Source organism: Microtus pennsylvanicus, chromosome 4 (genome assembly GCF_037038515.1).
Source record: "Microtus pennsylvanicus isolate mMicPen1 chromosome 4, mMicPen1.hap1, whole genome shotgun sequence".
Taxonomy (NCBI): Eukaryota; Metazoa; Chordata; class Mammalia; order Rodentia; family Cricetidae; genus Microtus; species Microtus pennsylvanicus.
This window is the reverse complement of record NC_134582.1, coordinates 73,418,959-73,434,649: the sequence shown is the minus strand read 5'-3', so window position 1 is coordinate 73,434,649 and position 15,691 is coordinate 73,418,959. Positions and strand designations below refer to the sequence as shown.

The window sequence follows — 15,691 nt, the reverse complement described above, 5'->3', positions numbered from 1 at the left end:
ATAATTTGCAAATCAAGATACTTTCACTTCTTCCTTTCCAGTTTGTGTCCCCTTGAGCTCCTTCAGTTGTCTCTTTACTCTAGACAAGACTACACTACTCTTCAAATGGCCTTTAGTTTTAGCTGTTTCTCCCTATATTCCTTCCTACTACTTTCTCTCCCTTTCTCTCTCCGTTTGAGTCTCCCATTTCAGACATCCCCATCCATCAATAAATATTTATTCTCTTTTCCTTTCCTAACTAGAAGAATTGCAATACAATTTAGGATTGTTTTTAGCTATCCTGTTTCTCTTTGTTTGTTTTTGTTACTATTTGAAGCTGACTATTGATCTTTCAAGATCCATGCGGAACTGTGTTGGAATTCTGATGGGGATTTTATTTGAATCCATAGATTGCTTTTAGTAAGATGGCCATTTTTACTATGTTAATCCTACCAATTCATGAGCATATGAGATCATCTCATCTTCTGATACCTTCTTTAACTTCTCCCTCTAGTCCCTTACTCTGTCCCTATTCTCTGTGGTTCTATGGATTATAACTTATTATTGACTTAACAGCTAATATCCACATATAAGCATATACATACATGTTTGTGTTTGTGTCTTGACTACTTCCCTCAGGATGAATTTTTCTAGTTCTGTCCGTTTGTTTGCAAATTTCATGATGTCTTTTTTAAAAAAAACAGCTGAATGATACTGCATTGTATAAATATATCACATTTTTTTATCTACTTATCTGTTGAGGGACATTTTTGTTGTTTTTAATTTCTGACTGTTATCAATAGAGCAACAGTGGACATGACTGAGCAAGTGTCTGTACAGTAGGATGAAGCATCCTTTGGGTATGTACCAAGAGTGGAATAGCTGGATGCTGAGGTAGATTCCCACCTTTCCGAGGAACTTCCATTTGATTTCCATAATAGATATACAAGTTTGCACTCCCACCAGGAATGTGTGAGTATTTCTCTTACTTCACAGCTTAGCCAGGATGAGCTGTCTCTTGTTTTGCTGATCTTAGCAATTCTGACAGTTGTAAGATGAAATCTCAGTATTCTGATTTGCATTTCCCTGAAGGATGTTGGACATTTCTTTAAGTGTTTCTCAGCATTGGAGTTTCCTCTATTGAAAAGACTGTGTTTAGAGAATTTAAAATTGGGTTATTTCTTGCGTTCTAGATTTTGAGTTCTTTATATATTTTGGATATTAGCCCTGTACCAGATGTAGTTGTTAAAAATGCTTTTTCCATTCTGTCAGCTTTTTTTTGTCTGAATGGCAGTGTCCTTTTCCATGCAGCAGCTTCTCAGACCCATGTATTAACTGTTGATCTTAGTGTCTGCACTAATGGTGTCCAGAAAGTTTTTTTCCCTGTACAAATGAGTTCAAGGCTATTTGTCACCCTCTCTTCTATCAGGTTTGTTATATCTGATTTATACTGATGTTTCAATTAATTTGGAGTTAAATTTTGCTGACTTTTGTTTAAGGTGATAAATATGGGTCTATTTGGATTCTTTTACATCCAGTTGGACTAGCACTATTTGTTGAAGATTCTGTCTTTATTTACAGTGTGCATTTCTGGCCTCTTTGTAAAATAATCAGGTGGCCATAGGTACATGAATTCATGTCTTGGTCCTTAACTCGATTCCACTGATCAATGTGTCTGTTTTTGTGCTGATACCGTGACGTTTTCATTATTACAGCTTTGTAGTACAATCTGAGGTTTGGGATGGTGATACCTCTAGCAGTTCTCTTGTTACTCAGGATTGCTTTTAGCTATCCTGGGTGTTTTGTGTTTCTATATGAAGTCAAACATTGTCCTTTCAAGGTCTGTGAAGAACTGTGTTGGAATTCTGATGGGGATTGTATTGCATCTGTAGATTGCTTTTGGTAAGATGGCCATTTTTCCTATGCTAATCTTACTAATCCACGAGCATGGGAGATCTTTCCATCTTCTGATATTTTCTTCAATTTTGTTTTTCAAAGACTTGAAGTTTTTAATCACACAAGTTTTTCTCTTGCTTGGTTAGAGTTATCTCACGATATTTTATAATATTTGAGGCTATTGTGAAAGGTGCTGGTTCCCTTATTTCTTTCTCAGACAATTTGTCATTTGTATATAGGAGGGCTACTGATTTTTGTGAGTTGATTTTGTATTTCAGCTATTTTGCTGACCTCTTTATCAGGTGTAGGGGTCTCCCCCCCACCATCGGTCTTTTGAGACAGGGTTTCTCTGTGTAACAGCCCTTGCTGTCCTGGAAATAGCTCTGTAGGCCAGTCTGGACTCTAACTCACAGAGATACTCTTGCCTCTGCCTTCTGAGTGCTGTGATTAAAGGTGTGAGCCACCCCCCCACAGTTTCCAAATATTTTTATAGTTAATGCAACAAACTTTTCTCTTAGAACTGCCTTTGTGTCTTATAAGTTTGAGCATATTGTGTTTTCATTTTTTTAAATTTCAAATTCCTTGCATTTGTTGGGACTTGCCTTGTGTCTGACTGTGGTAAACTTTGGAGAAGATTCCATGAACTGCTGAGAAGATATATTCCACTGTGCTTGGGTGATGTAAATACCTGACCCATTTGGTTTATGATGTTAGTTAATTCCAAATTTCTCTGTCTAGTTTTTGTCTGGATGACCAGTCTGTTTTATCTGTGGTTTGGGGGAGTCTAAGCCAGGAGGAGGAGAATTTTTATGGAGATTGGCTGAAGACATCGTCATCTCCAGAGACAAGAAAAAGCAAAGCAAGATATCTTTCACTTCTGAGGAAGTCGAGGATCATTTTGCAAAAGATCCCTCCTGTTCTCTGGGAACTCTGGAGCGTCTAGACAACACCGCACAGGCCTCCTCTGCCTGCTGGAGTCTCTGAAATCGGTCCTTAGTTGGTGGAAGATCAGGTGTGATTTCACTGTTCACCACTAGATGGAGGAGCAGGATGCGAGGGGTCCAGCAGCCTCTTCAGGGAAAAGCAGGCTTCACCAAGCCAAAGGTCTGAGTTTGGATTCTCCAGCACAAGCCAAGGATGCAGTTCTGGAAGGTGGTTGGGTGTTATTTTTGTGGAGAACAGCACAGAGTCCATTCATGATCTTTGTATAACAAAATCTACCAGGCCACCTTGAGAAGAGCCCTGCCGCAAGGTGGCCCCAGTCCATTTCCTCTGTGGTGGGAGTTTGTCAAACACCCTTAGGGGGCTGGTGAGATGGAGTAGCTGCTAAAGAATTGTTTTCAGACCATGCAAGCTTCTCAGTATGTTTACCCTGGGTTTATAAGTGTGATTGGGACACATAGAATGTCAGGGGTTTCATAAGATTGGGCGTGGATCAGGTGAAGAAGAGAAAGCAACTCCCAGCACCCGGGAGTGCAGAATTATGAGCCGGATCTTCAAGGCTGCTGTGAAGGCAGACATGCTGCCATTTTCTTCACAAGGCTCAGCCAGTAGCTGATTCTACACAGCCCTAGCCAATCCAGCACATCCTGTGTCAATGACTCCTGATAGCAGGGCCTCTGTGCTTGAGCAACCGGTTTGATGGAGGGAACTTAAGGCAAGCCTCACATTTGACTTCCTCAGAGGCCTGCACCAACCTGGCTTCTCCCACAGGCCTGTGAGCTGTGCCCGCCTCATCATGTGGAACTCACCATTAGCACCTCCATGCCTGAGTTCTGGTCCTGCATGGCCACCATTCTGTCTTTCTCTCCCATGGACAAAGTCAGCTTCCACTTCCTCAGGCCCGTTGTCCCTGCTCTCCCTTCTTCCTTCCCCAGTCCCCCCTCTGACTGGCTGGTTCCTGCATTGCACCACGGGAGCCTTTTTGGTTAGTGTGTGGTAACGTACCCATAGCCAACACCAAATCTCACCTCACCCTGCCAGTGCACGGCATGCACACCAGGGCCCACAATCCTTTCTGCAAAGAGCCAGATGTTTGGTTCTACCCAGCTCAGCCCTGTGTGGACCTTATATGACAGCTTTTGTTCCAAAGGGGATATGATAAATACATGATTGCTGGACAGCTGCATAATGTTTGCATTGATGGCTCTTTCTTATCCTCGGAGATCCATTGTAAGGCCTATGAACTATTGGTAGCATTAATATGTATATATGTGCACATATGCAATATAAATACATATGTACCAATTTATATATACACATACTAATGTTTGCTAGCATTTTTCTGTACCTATGATAGGTTTAGCATATTCATTTGGCATGCTAAGGATAACTACCAGGAAACCACAGGAAAATAGGATGTTTGCCAACAGCCTGTCATAGCAAGGCAGGTGTCACTGCTCTTACATGGTAGGATGCTGTTGTGTTATCCAGGTGTTACTGCTGTCCTCCGGCCACAGAGATGATCACATGACTTTTGCATGGCCACATGCAGTGTGTGCACAATGCTGATGTGCTCGATAAAGCAAGATTCATAGCTCAGGTACAATGCAAAGAAATAGAACAATGTGTCACCTCACCACAGAGATCTAATCCTGTATATTCTTTAAAAACAGAAATTCAGAAGTTTTAGAGGATCTGTGAGAGTCCTTTTCTTCTTCCTGGCCTGTTGGTCATCGGTCCTAGAGGGGAAAGGGCAAAAGTGGCAACAGGAAGCTTTGACCGGGAATGGAGACAGCCCTCTAGGAGATTGCTTTAGGGGAAACAGCTCAACTTTATTTCAGAATATAAGGACCATATAGGAGCGGGGAATCTGGGGGCAAACCCTAGTTTGCACTGAGTGGCACGCTCCCATCACCAGACTTTATACGTGGCAGTAGGGTCCTATAGCCCGAGCTCTGAGCAAAACTCTTCCACTGGGAAACTATGCCAGGGTTCAAGCTAAAGATTAATCGGGGCATCTGGTTTAGAGACAGCTTCCAGATAAGGTCAGTCTTCCAGATACAGGGATATTATACTAAGGGCAGATAGAGGCAGAAGTTTTTCTTGGGAGGGAAGGAGTTTGCTTGTTGCGTAGCTATTGCGATAAGCTGCCAGCCCATGGGAAACTGCAACATTTACCAGTCAGCAAAACCCTTCCCTCAGGGATTCATTCCCATAAAACTGTTGATAGCAGCTGATTCATATTTAATTAGAGTAAAACATGTCCTGGAATTCGCACCTGCATTTAGATCTTCAGAGAATCAGGTGTTGTATCCCTCACAGCCAAGGTGCCTGCTGTGAAGGCAAAGGCCCTCTCTGTACATGTAGTCCCCAGGAGTCACCATCAGGCAGCTCACAATGGCTACCCAGCGTATGGAGCAACTCCATAGTGACTCTCCCAGTTTTTGGTAATCTTCATCTAGCCCTCCGTGCCCCGTTCTTCACCTCAGCAGGAAGAGGAGCACGTTTTCCATTTAGTAGAGAGAACACATCATAGCAGTTGATGATGTTAACCCTGCTTAAACCCCAAGATACAGGCCACACTTAACTGACAGTATCTGAGAAGACAAACTCAGCTTCTAAGACCAACAATGACCTCACACAGGACCATGAAAATCAGAGCAAAGGATGAACAGACATCTTTCCATACACATGTCATACAGAACCAAGACATGTGTCAGGATATATATAATATGTGGTGGTTAATACACACCCTATCCAAGACATGTGTCATAATATATATATATATATAATATCTGGTTATTAATAAATAAAACATTTAGTGGTGTGGCTTACAGGTCCGTTCGTTCGGTCCATTGTCATCACGGTGGGACATGGCAATGTGCAACATTTAGTGCAAAGTCCTTCAAGAAAACCCTGTGACGGTGAGTCTCTCTTGAGGACCCAACACCCAGTCCTGGATTGAGTGCTTTGCTTGTTATGAGTGTGGGGTCGTTCAGAGATTCCCCAATCTGGCAATAAATATGACTTTAATAAGAAGATGGTTTTTATTAAAAATACTGGCTAGACCCAACCAGAGACTCAAAATTCTCTAGGTTAGGCCTCAGCTATTGTTAGTTCAAGGACTTTAAAGGTAAAACCCAACAAATTGCAGTTTGGGGGTCAAGTTGACGCATATTCTGTTTAGGGGAAGACAGAGCTTAATTATTTTAAACAGGTTTCAGGCAGGTTCCTCAGTTACTCTGAGCAAACAAGCTTTCATACAAAAGTAGACCGTAGCAGTTAGCCTGTTAGTCATGTGGCCCATTACCTTGTAAGAGTAGCTGAGGCAATGGAAGACTTTACAACAGTCTGCAGGTTTTAAGAATAGTCCAACTGTCCGGGAAGTCGTCCACTTTTGGTAAGGTAGCTAATAGGGTACATTTTTCTTGAGATAGCAGCAACTTCCACATGGCTCGTAAGCTAAATACAATTTTGTTTTTACAAGTTGTCCAGCACAGTAAATTATCATTTAAACATAAAGTTCACCATCACAGCTTTGTCATAAAATCGTCTCTCAGTTCAGTACTTAGGAGTCTTCCTTGAATTCTTTCTGAGCTTGTCTCCAGAACTCAGATACACTGGGTAGGTGAACAAACCTATTCATGTTTTTCATCTTAAGGATTCCTGGCTTTCACTTTAGAAGTGAGAGCCAGTAGTTAAGAAGGAATTGACAAACTACTCTAACTGTGTCGTCTCTATTTTCTGGAATTGGCATCACTTTCCCACAACACTGTAAGCAAAGATAAACCAATTAAATGTCGTAGAGCCCTTGCCACTTGCTGACTCCCATGAATTAAGATGTTGACTCACTCAGTACAATTGAGCAAAACACAGCATTGTCTTTCTACTCATATCAAGATGTCCACACATGTTAAAGGTACATGTTAAAGAGACACATGTGGCCAGAGATGGAGGGAGATGGGCCTGGAACAGCTCAGGTCTGCCCTCTCTCTGTGCATTCTCATGTCTATACTGAGTCTTGTTCAAATGGGCTCAGCCCTCCAGCTACAAAGCATTGAGTAATTTCTCATTGGATTGATCGCACAAAGTATACTACTTCTTCATCTGTGGATTGCAAGGAACACTCTCATTTCATAAAACTATGGCAAGGCAAAATGGGTACTTCACTGTGCTCTAAACCCTGGGCAGACAAGAGGCATTTGCGCTCAGAGGCCACAGACAATGTTCCTTATCATGAAGAATGCTCAGGTACCAGCAGGACCTGTTCTTACAGAATGGGAACACCCAATAAAATGGACAACATTGTAAGAGTTTCCGTATGGACACATTGATTTCTTTTCTTCTTTCGGCATCATTAACTGAATATCTCTCTCTCTCTCTCTCTCTCTCTCTCTCTCTCACACACACACACACACACAATTATGTCCTCATGTTTAATTAAGGGTTGAACTGTAAAAAGAATTCCCACTATCATTTTGAAATTAAGCTTTATCTTTGAATATGTAAATTTGTACATTCTTTTAAAAATGAAAATTCAAATTTTTATAAGAGATTCACTGCTACAAAGCTGTTTATGTCACTAATATTTATGAATTTAGTTCACATCAAACATGGATGGGTCCTCAGTGACGCGGGTGTCATTCTCCACACAGCAGTGGCTGGTCTGTGAAGCGGAACCTCCTCCTCAGCACATGCGGTGCCCAGTCCTCACCCTCCTTCTTGTCCCCAGAAGCTCACACGATGGGGTAGGGGGTATAGTTAGCTCACACGATGGGGTAGGTGGCACAGGCAGCTCACACGATGGGGTAGGTGGCAGCTCACACGATGGGGTAGGTGGCACAGGCAGCTCACACGATGGGGTAGGTGGTATAGGCAGCTCACACGATGGGGTAGGTGGCATAGGCAGCTCACACGATGGGCAGGTGGCATAGGTAGCTGTAGGGCCCTGGTCTCCCTTATTCCTGTGGTGCATTTGTGGGGACAGTTTATGATCAACTTACTAAGCTTCCTGTGTGTTTCTGTGCTATGCCTGCCCCGCCTGGTGGTTAGCTGCAGGGCATTCACTCCATTGATAATATGGTAATTTCCTACCTGCCTGGGTGGAGATCGTGGTTAGCTGCAGGGCATTCATTCCATTGATAATATGGTAATTTCCCGCCTGCCTGGGCGGAGATCCTTGTGCTGCAGTGAGGTAGATAAAAACTCCCCCAACGCTGAATAAAGGGGCATTCGGCTGATCTCCTTCCGAATGACCCTGGTCTCTCTGTGTCTTCTTTTCAATCTCCAGGCCCTTGCCCGACTCGCGTTCGGTACAGAGGCGCGCGAACTGTACCGAGGGTGTAACACCAAATCGGGTGTTACAGGTAGCTCACACGATGGGGTAGGTGGTATAGGCAGCTCACACGATGGGGTAGGTGGCACAGGCAGCTCACACGATGGGGTAGGTGGTATAGGTAGCTCACACGATGGGGTAGGTGGTATAGTTAGCTCACACGATGGGGTAGGTGGCATAGGCAGCTCACACGATGGGCAGGTGGCATAGGTAGCTCACACGATGGGGTAGGTGGTATAGGCAGCTCACACGATGGGGTAGGTGGTATAGGCAGCTCACACGATGGGGTAGGTGGCATAGGCAGCTCACACGATGGGCAGGTGGCATAGGTAGCTCACACGATGGGGTAGGTGGTATAGGCAGCTCACACGATGGGGTAGGTGGCACAGGCAGCTCACACGATGGGGTAGGTGGTATAGGCAGCTCACACGATGGGGTAGGTGGTATAGGCAGCTCACACGATGGGGTAGGTGGCACAGGCAGCTCACACGATGGGGTAGGTGGCACAGGCAGCTCACACGATGGGGTAGGTGGTATAGTTAGCTCACACGATGGGGTAGGTGGCACAGGCAGCTCACACGATGGGGTAGGTGGTACAGGCAGCTCACACGATGGGGTAGGTGGTATAGGCAGCTCACACGATGGGGTAGGTGGCATAGGCAGCTCACACGATGGGGTAGGTGGTATAGGCCGCTCACACGATGGGGCAGGTGGCACAGGCAGCTCACACGATGGGGTAGGTGGCATAGGTAGCAATTCCGCAGTTGTTGTTCCAGTCCTTGGCCATCTTCATGTAGCCTTTCATGCCCCATTCTTCACCCCAGCTGGAAGAAGAGCATGTCTGTCATTTAACAGAAAGAACACAGCACAGCAGGTTCATCGCTCTAACCTCCCATAAGCACCACGTCAGAAACCACACTAAATGGAAAGGTTCCGAAGACACAGAGGTTCATCTCCTGGATACCAGTAATTGAATTACACAGGCTCTGAAAACCATGCATAGAAAGGACAGGTTGTCTTCTACCTACACGTGGTACGGAACCACTGGTCCATCTATCCAAATACTGACTACAGTAGTTCCCTTTTGAATTTCAAATATAAATGTTTTCAGAAATTTATACCTGTTCTTGACCAGCCAGTAGCTGTTGCCATTTGACTCTTCTCCTTCAGAGCCATAGCCGACCACCAGAACAGCATGATTTAGGTGAACCCTTCTGCACTGTGGCTCATAATAAGTGCCTAAAAAAGTAAAACCAAAGTTGGGTTGAGAGGCTCCAGTGGCCTCACACTACCATGTCACAGTACCAGCAATAAAAGAAACATTTCTAAGCTCACTGGAATGACAGACACACCGTGTAGGACCAAACAAGAGGTTTCATTGTTATCAGGGCCAAGACTGTAAGCTCTCAGGTAAATGTACCAGAAAAAAATGAGCATAAATCCTTTGGTAAAATGGTTGTTTGGATGCATATGAGAAATCTTGTTGATTTACTTGTAGGTTAGTTCAAGCAAAACCCACAGAAAACAAAATTAATAGAATTGACAAGTCCCTTATAATAATTTTCTACATATATAAAATATTTGGTTAGAATCTTAAAGGTCAAACAGCTGGAGAAAATTCAAGTAAATTTTACCACGTGAAACGTTAGGCTAATTTAAAAAACATTAATTGGCTCTCATTCATGGAATTGGTTTTTTTTTTTAAGTAAAGCAAAATAGGAAAATTTACATAAAATTTTTCACAGAGATTGTAAAATTCACAAATGGGAACATTTACATTTAATGCTATGTAAGAAAGAAGTCATGATCTTGATTTGTCATGGTGGCAGTGCAACTTTTAAGCATGGATTTCTAGAAGGAAGACACTCACCATTCTCATAGAACCTGAAGGAGCTATGGCTGGCATCAACTGCCACAGAGATGGGCCCCACCTTAGCCACGGCCTTCATAAGGGCTTTCTCACATCCGGGGACTTGCACAAAGTCGCTAACATTAGCTGCAGAGACCCCAGCATGGTACCTGCACTCTCCACCGTTTTAAAGTTAAGGAGAAAGAAATTCATTCATGGCCATCAACCTCCCAGAGATGAGCTAGAACCACAGAACTCAGCTCACAGCAGATGAGGGGCTCAAGTCTGTGCTCTTATAAACCATTCTAGGAAGTGAAATTCTCCTGGGAGATTATCTTCCCGAAGCATGAGACAAAGGGTTGAGTTCTGTGGGTGCACACTGGGCACACATTTTTTTTTTCAGATTAGTTTTGACTTTCCTCTGACTTCTTCACTTTTTCCATGTAAAATGTATTGAAGACACCCATCCATTCTAACCTTAGAAAGACAGCAATCAATGATTCCATGTGTTTGGCAATATTTTTCATAAGTTGTAAAATGCTTTCTTGTCTGGTTTGGTTCTGAGGCAGCATCTTACTATGCAGCCTTGGCTAGCAATGAACTCAGCACATTCACAACCCAGGCTGGGTGGGGACTAGCAGAGCTCTCTGCCCGTGCTTTTCTGCCAACAGCATCGTCTGAGAAAGAAGGAGCTCTGGCCCTTGGCATACTAATGACAGAGAGAAATGACCTGGGAAAGAGCCATTTCCACACCCAGGGTTTGGAAATGTGCTATTTCTTAAGAGGTATGAGATTTTTGTCTGTTTGTTTCTGTATATTTTTCTACCTTTATTTCCTGGTTTTTGTTCCTCCTGGTAATCTATTAACTAAATTTTTATTCCCTGCAAACACAGTTTAATGATTGTATAGTATTTTTGTACATGGTTGCCCCTGATACAAACTCAGCACAAGAGGCACTCTGGATCCTTAGGAGTTTTTGCTCTTTGGGTCCACAGCATTCCTTGTTGAAAATTCACATTGCAGACTCACAGACTCATGACTTTAAACGCATGACCTACACAAGATCTACCCTGCCAAAATACCAACATGGACAATGGGGAGGATCATGAAGTCCCGTCCCCCCCCCCCCAGCTGTAAAACTATTGGCACCTGAGAGCTGCTGTAGGAGAAGAGTGTTGCCTTAGGGACGTGGCCTGAGAGTTCACTTACGCTCCAGTAAATGGTCCTATCCTGTCCACACACACAGTATGATATGGGCTTAGTGAGCTTAACAAAAGCGTGCAGGAAGTTGGGAAGGAAGAGTGTTTGGGGGTGACAGAGGAGGAGTCAGAGGCAAAGGGATGGTGTAGACTTGGTCAAGACATATTATATCCAGCAGTGAAAAGACAAATCAGTAACAAAGCGAGTTCGAAGAGAGCGAATTGCTCTGAGATTGTTCTGCTTTGCACAGCCTGAGCTGGACCGACAAGAGCACGGGAGTTCTACTCACCAGCCCTTTGTAAGGATAGGACTTCTCAGTAGCCAGGCCGCCGCTGTCCTTCACATACTGGAAGGCATGCTGCATGAAGCCACCACTGCAGCCATGGGTAACATTAAATTCCATGCAGTCCAGCAGGTTCTGCTCACTCAGCGGGATCAGTCTCCCTGTTTTCCTGAACATTTGTCCTTCTAGGGCTCCAGTGGCACTAAAAGCCCAACTAGAAGCACAGTGACCCTAAGGAATGAAGAAAAAGCCGTCGTTCATTAGTGAGTCTAATAACGGATATTTGTGAATGATTTGTACATCAGAATACTTTTATAAAGCAGTGAACTGCATGCTGCTCCACAGTCTGAAAAAGCAAAGGGGGCATTTCTTTCCTAGCCGCCTGTGAGTAGGGGATATTGAGGACATCACATGGTCATACCTGGTTCTTCACAGGGGTCACGAAGCCTCGTTCCCTCCAATCCACAGATCTGGGGACAGACAGAAAGAGATGATCCTGGAATGTGTGCCTCTTCTTGATCCTCTGCCGTTGAAAGCCAGTCATCTTTTTCCTGAATTCTGTATCGGTCTTCAAGAAAGGCCACATGTGATTGAGGGTATTTATAAAGAATGGAAGAGGAAAAGTACTATGTGATGTTATTCATGTCGCACTCACAAGGTCACCAAAGGCGTTCATGGCCATAGTGAAGTCATGCTTCCCCTCGAGGTATTCCCGATTGTGCATTTCAATCATTTTAAAATTCTTCTTCCACATTGTTCTCCTCACACTTTCTTCATTCTGGAAAAAAAAACAAGTTGTGATTTTTCCTTTTATTTTAAGTCCAACCCAAGTTCACTCAGTGGACATTCTGGTGAAGAGGAGCTGATGGAGGAAGGTCATTGGTTAAATTAAAAGAAACTGCTTTGGCCCATCTCATTGATTAGGAGATAAGTGGGAGGAGTAAACAGAACAGAAGGCTGGGAGGAAGAGGAAGTGAGGTCAGACTCCGCAGCTCTCCTCTCCTGAGCAGACGCAAGAGAGACGCCATGCTACCTGCTCCAGGGAAGCCGCACGCTCTGAAGCTCCGACCAGGATGGACTTAGGCTAGAATCTTCCCGGTAAGACCGGTGCTACACAGATGATAAGAAATGGGCTAGTCCAGGTGCGAGAGTTAGCCTAGAAGAGGCTAGATAGAGATGGGTCCAAGCAGTGTTTAAAAGAATACAGTGTCCGTGTAATTATTTCGGGCCATAAGCTAGCCAGGCAGGCGGCTGGGGTTTTGGGGACTCAACCCCGCAGCCCTGCCGCTCCTATTACTACAAGGAGCCATGGCAATAGATGGTTGTACTCTTCCGGAAGCCATTGTCCACATCTCCCAAGAACAATGGGGATTTTTGTCACCTAGAACACATGGTGCATGTCTTTAGGTTAAGCCTTGAATAGAGCTGGATTCCAGAACCTATGGTATGGCCATAGGACACAAATACATAAAAACACAAAGCCAGGCTGATCATCTACAGGAATTTCCATGTCACTAACAATGATGTATGTTTTCCCATGCTTTGTCTTCCATTCATGCCACTCAGCATCCAAACTGGGACCTAGTGTGGTAAAAGCTGAGTCGACTTCCAAGCAGAGGGCGGCTAAGAAGAGAACAGCAATCATGTCTCATAAACCTAGAGGAGAAGAGATGAGATTCCAATTACATCAGTGCTTCTGAAAATTTAATTTCGTACCTGGAAATTAAAACCATAATGGTGGAAGGAAATCATTTGAACTGTCCTAAATAATACACTGTGGAAAAAGTTAAGATTCTGGTTGGCCAAAAGCAGACACACAGAGGAATTTGGTTTATCTACTAAAATGAAGAGAAACTGGCCAGGCTCCAGGAACTGTGAGCCTACACCATCACAGGGTGTGTATGCACCTATGGTTTAGACTCTTAAAGACTTAAGACATAGTTGGCCCAGGCTTTGTGTTGGTGGTGATGAGGTCACATGAGCAAAATTTCATTAGTGCAGAATATGATCCCAAGTAGGGAGAGATACAACCCCAAGAGCTGGGGGCTACAAGAAATCTTTTCCTTGGCCTGAATGCAGCAGATGTCTTGGTTCATTCCCTTCAGAAATCTTTTGGAAACAGTCTCTGTATACAGTCATAGATACATACATTATATACAACATGCATTAGTTTCTATGATCTTTACTTGAAATGTGACTGAAAAATCCATTTCACTGCCTCAGTGAGATCCCATGGAGAGGTTGAAGAGATGTCCTTCTTGAAGAATGTGCCCACTTCCCTTAGGAGTCTACCCAGGACTCTCTAGTGTGAGCTCCCGATCTACCTTCCCTGGCCTAGTGGGCTCACCTGGGATGTCTGCTGCTCCTCAGATGCCCTTCATGGACGTGAGTTTCAGAGATCCTTGGGTTCCACAGATCTATCTGACTGCATCTCCCTGAGACTTTAACAACTGAGTCTTTGCCTAGGAAGCCCCACCTCTGAGTCCTGTCCTGCTTGTAAGTGGGTGTGTCAGTAAACACATGGACCCTCTAGGCCTCAGACCTCCAGGAATGCATCGCATAACTGATCCCATCTCCTCATGGCGTGGGACAATTTGTAGAGTGTTGCTGCTAGGCAACGTGACAAATCGTCCTCAGGACCTTGAATCCTGACAATGTGCTCGGAGGGTTTATCAATAAAAAAGCTCCCAAATAAATTTATGTTTAAGGTTAACCCAACACTGATTTTACTTTAGAAACTATGGTTTGGTAAAATATTCTGGAATAGACTGAGTCACAACACTCCAGAGCAGTGTTTCCTGTTTAAGCTAAGGTTGGGCCCTATGTGTATACCGGAACACGTTGACTTCAGTATTGGGGAGATGTCAGAAGAGTCTCAACAGAAAACCATCTCTGGTCATGTTTGGGAAGGTGAGAGTCAACCCTAGGAGGGAAAACCAATAGATGGGGTACCAGGTCTCTTGACACTGCCTGGAATTTGGAACGACTTTGTCCTCTCTCCCCATTCAACCATTATTCCTCTTCCCTGTCTTTAGCCAATCAAGTCAAGAAATCTGAGGCATTTGCAGAAAAAGCGTGGATACTGAATGCAGAAAAGCGGCTGAGGTCTTTGGGAAACAGCTTCCATTTTTCTCCGTGCAATTTGTTTTTTGCTCTTCTCAATAATCCTTCTGGGAGTTAATTCTAGACACTTACCTTCATGAGCCTTAATATCAGAATATAAGAGAAAGAGAACTCAGGAGGTTTCAGATAGGTTAAAAACATTAATTGGTAAAAGTATGTATGCAAATCTTAGCTCCTACAGTTCAGGAAGTAAGGAACGCAGCCCCAAATGTAATAAAGTTTGTGATTTTCCTACTATATATATATATTCATTATAGAACTTAGTCAATTAATTTATTATATGATTTCTTTTAAAATCATATTTTGACTTGTTCTATAAAAGCGGAATCATTGTGCATCCACGCTAATTTCTGCTTGAGGTTAAATTGATCCCCCGTCGAGAAGCATAATCTAAAGCATCACTCTCTGTGTAGTTAAAAGTTCCCAGCTAAGCCAAGGTGGGTGCTCAGCTCAGTGGCGTTAGGGAAGATCACACTGATATAGATCTCAGTGACACTGTTCTCATTAACCAATAATCGTCCACTTTATTTTCCTAAACCTTCCATTCAACATTGTCTTTTCTGTGTGCATGAACTTACCTCCTTCTATGGGTTAAGCATTTGTCTCCATCCACAGCCATGTTGAAATGTGATTGCCCTTATAACAGCATGAAAAATAGGAACATTAAGAGATAGAGTGGGTCCCAAATCCTGTGTCACCATTTACCTGCCACCCAAGACTGTTAGTGTTTGAATCCATGGCCACAGCCTGCTTTTCTTGTCTATTTATTGCTTCACAACATGCGTTTTCTTTCCCTGTGTTTGGTGAAGATGGGTTTGGTATTTGTCTCCCCTACACTACACAATGAATACAAAATCAAAGTTCACACCAAGAAGTGTATAAATGTGTGAGAAACAGGGAATAACACTGAAGTCAGAGAGGAGCACATAGCCTGACTGCAAGTCACGGAAACTGCGGGACAAAACTGAACAGTGCTTGGACCTCTGAGTTACGGCGAATTCTGTCCTCCCATTTCCCAATATCCTGCAGTTCCAGGCAAACGTCCCGACAAGCCAGGTGAGCAAGTCGCCCTCCTAAAGAGTCT

General features: G+C 43.7%; 1 protein-coding gene across 3 annotated transcripts; it reads right to left on the bottom strand.

Annotated features, from left to right (window-relative positions):
- Nucleotides 1–8,876: 8,876 nt before the first annotated feature.
- Nucleotides 8,877–13,129, bottom strand: LOC142847999 (testin-2-like). Of its 3 annotated transcripts, XM_075969407.1 has the most exons (8): nucleotides 13,004–13,129; nucleotides 12,140–12,262; nucleotides 11,906–12,052; nucleotides 11,491–11,715; nucleotides 10,695–10,701; nucleotides 10,023–10,178; nucleotides 9,274–9,391; nucleotides 8,877–8,976 (listed from the first exon to the last, which is right to left on the bottom strand). In XM_075969407.1, exons 1-8 carry the CDS (start codon nucleotides 13,127–13,129, stop codon nucleotides 8,877–8,879), a joined length of 1,002 nt encoding a protein of 333 aa, XP_075825522.1. The 3 variants fall into 3 exon arrangements, with proteins under 3 accessions (XP_075825522.1, XP_075825520.1, XP_075825521.1); XM_075969405.1 differs by lacking the exon at nucleotides 10,695–10,701 and having other exon boundaries at nucleotides 10,023–10,176; nucleotides 11,476–11,715; XM_075969406.1 differs by lacking the exon at nucleotides 10,695–10,701 and having other exon boundaries at nucleotides 10,023–10,189; nucleotides 11,495–11,715.
- Nucleotides 13,130–15,691: the final 2,562 nt, after the last annotated feature.

Bases quoted from the DNA above. Each gene is read 5' to 3' on its own strand.
- LOC142847999 (XM_075969405.1), bottom strand. From the start codon at position 13,129: ATGATTGCTGTTCTCTTCTTAGCCGCCCTCTGCTTGGAAGTCGACTCA. The intron at 11,716-11,905 runs GTATGACCATGT...TTCATTCCTTAG, and splicing joins TGACCCCTGTGAAGAACCAG to GGTCACTGTGCTTCTAGTTG. The intron at 9,392-10,022 runs GTGAGTGTCTTC...TTACTTTTTTAG, and splicing joins CTTCAGGTTCTATGAGAATG to GCACTTATTATGAGCCACAG.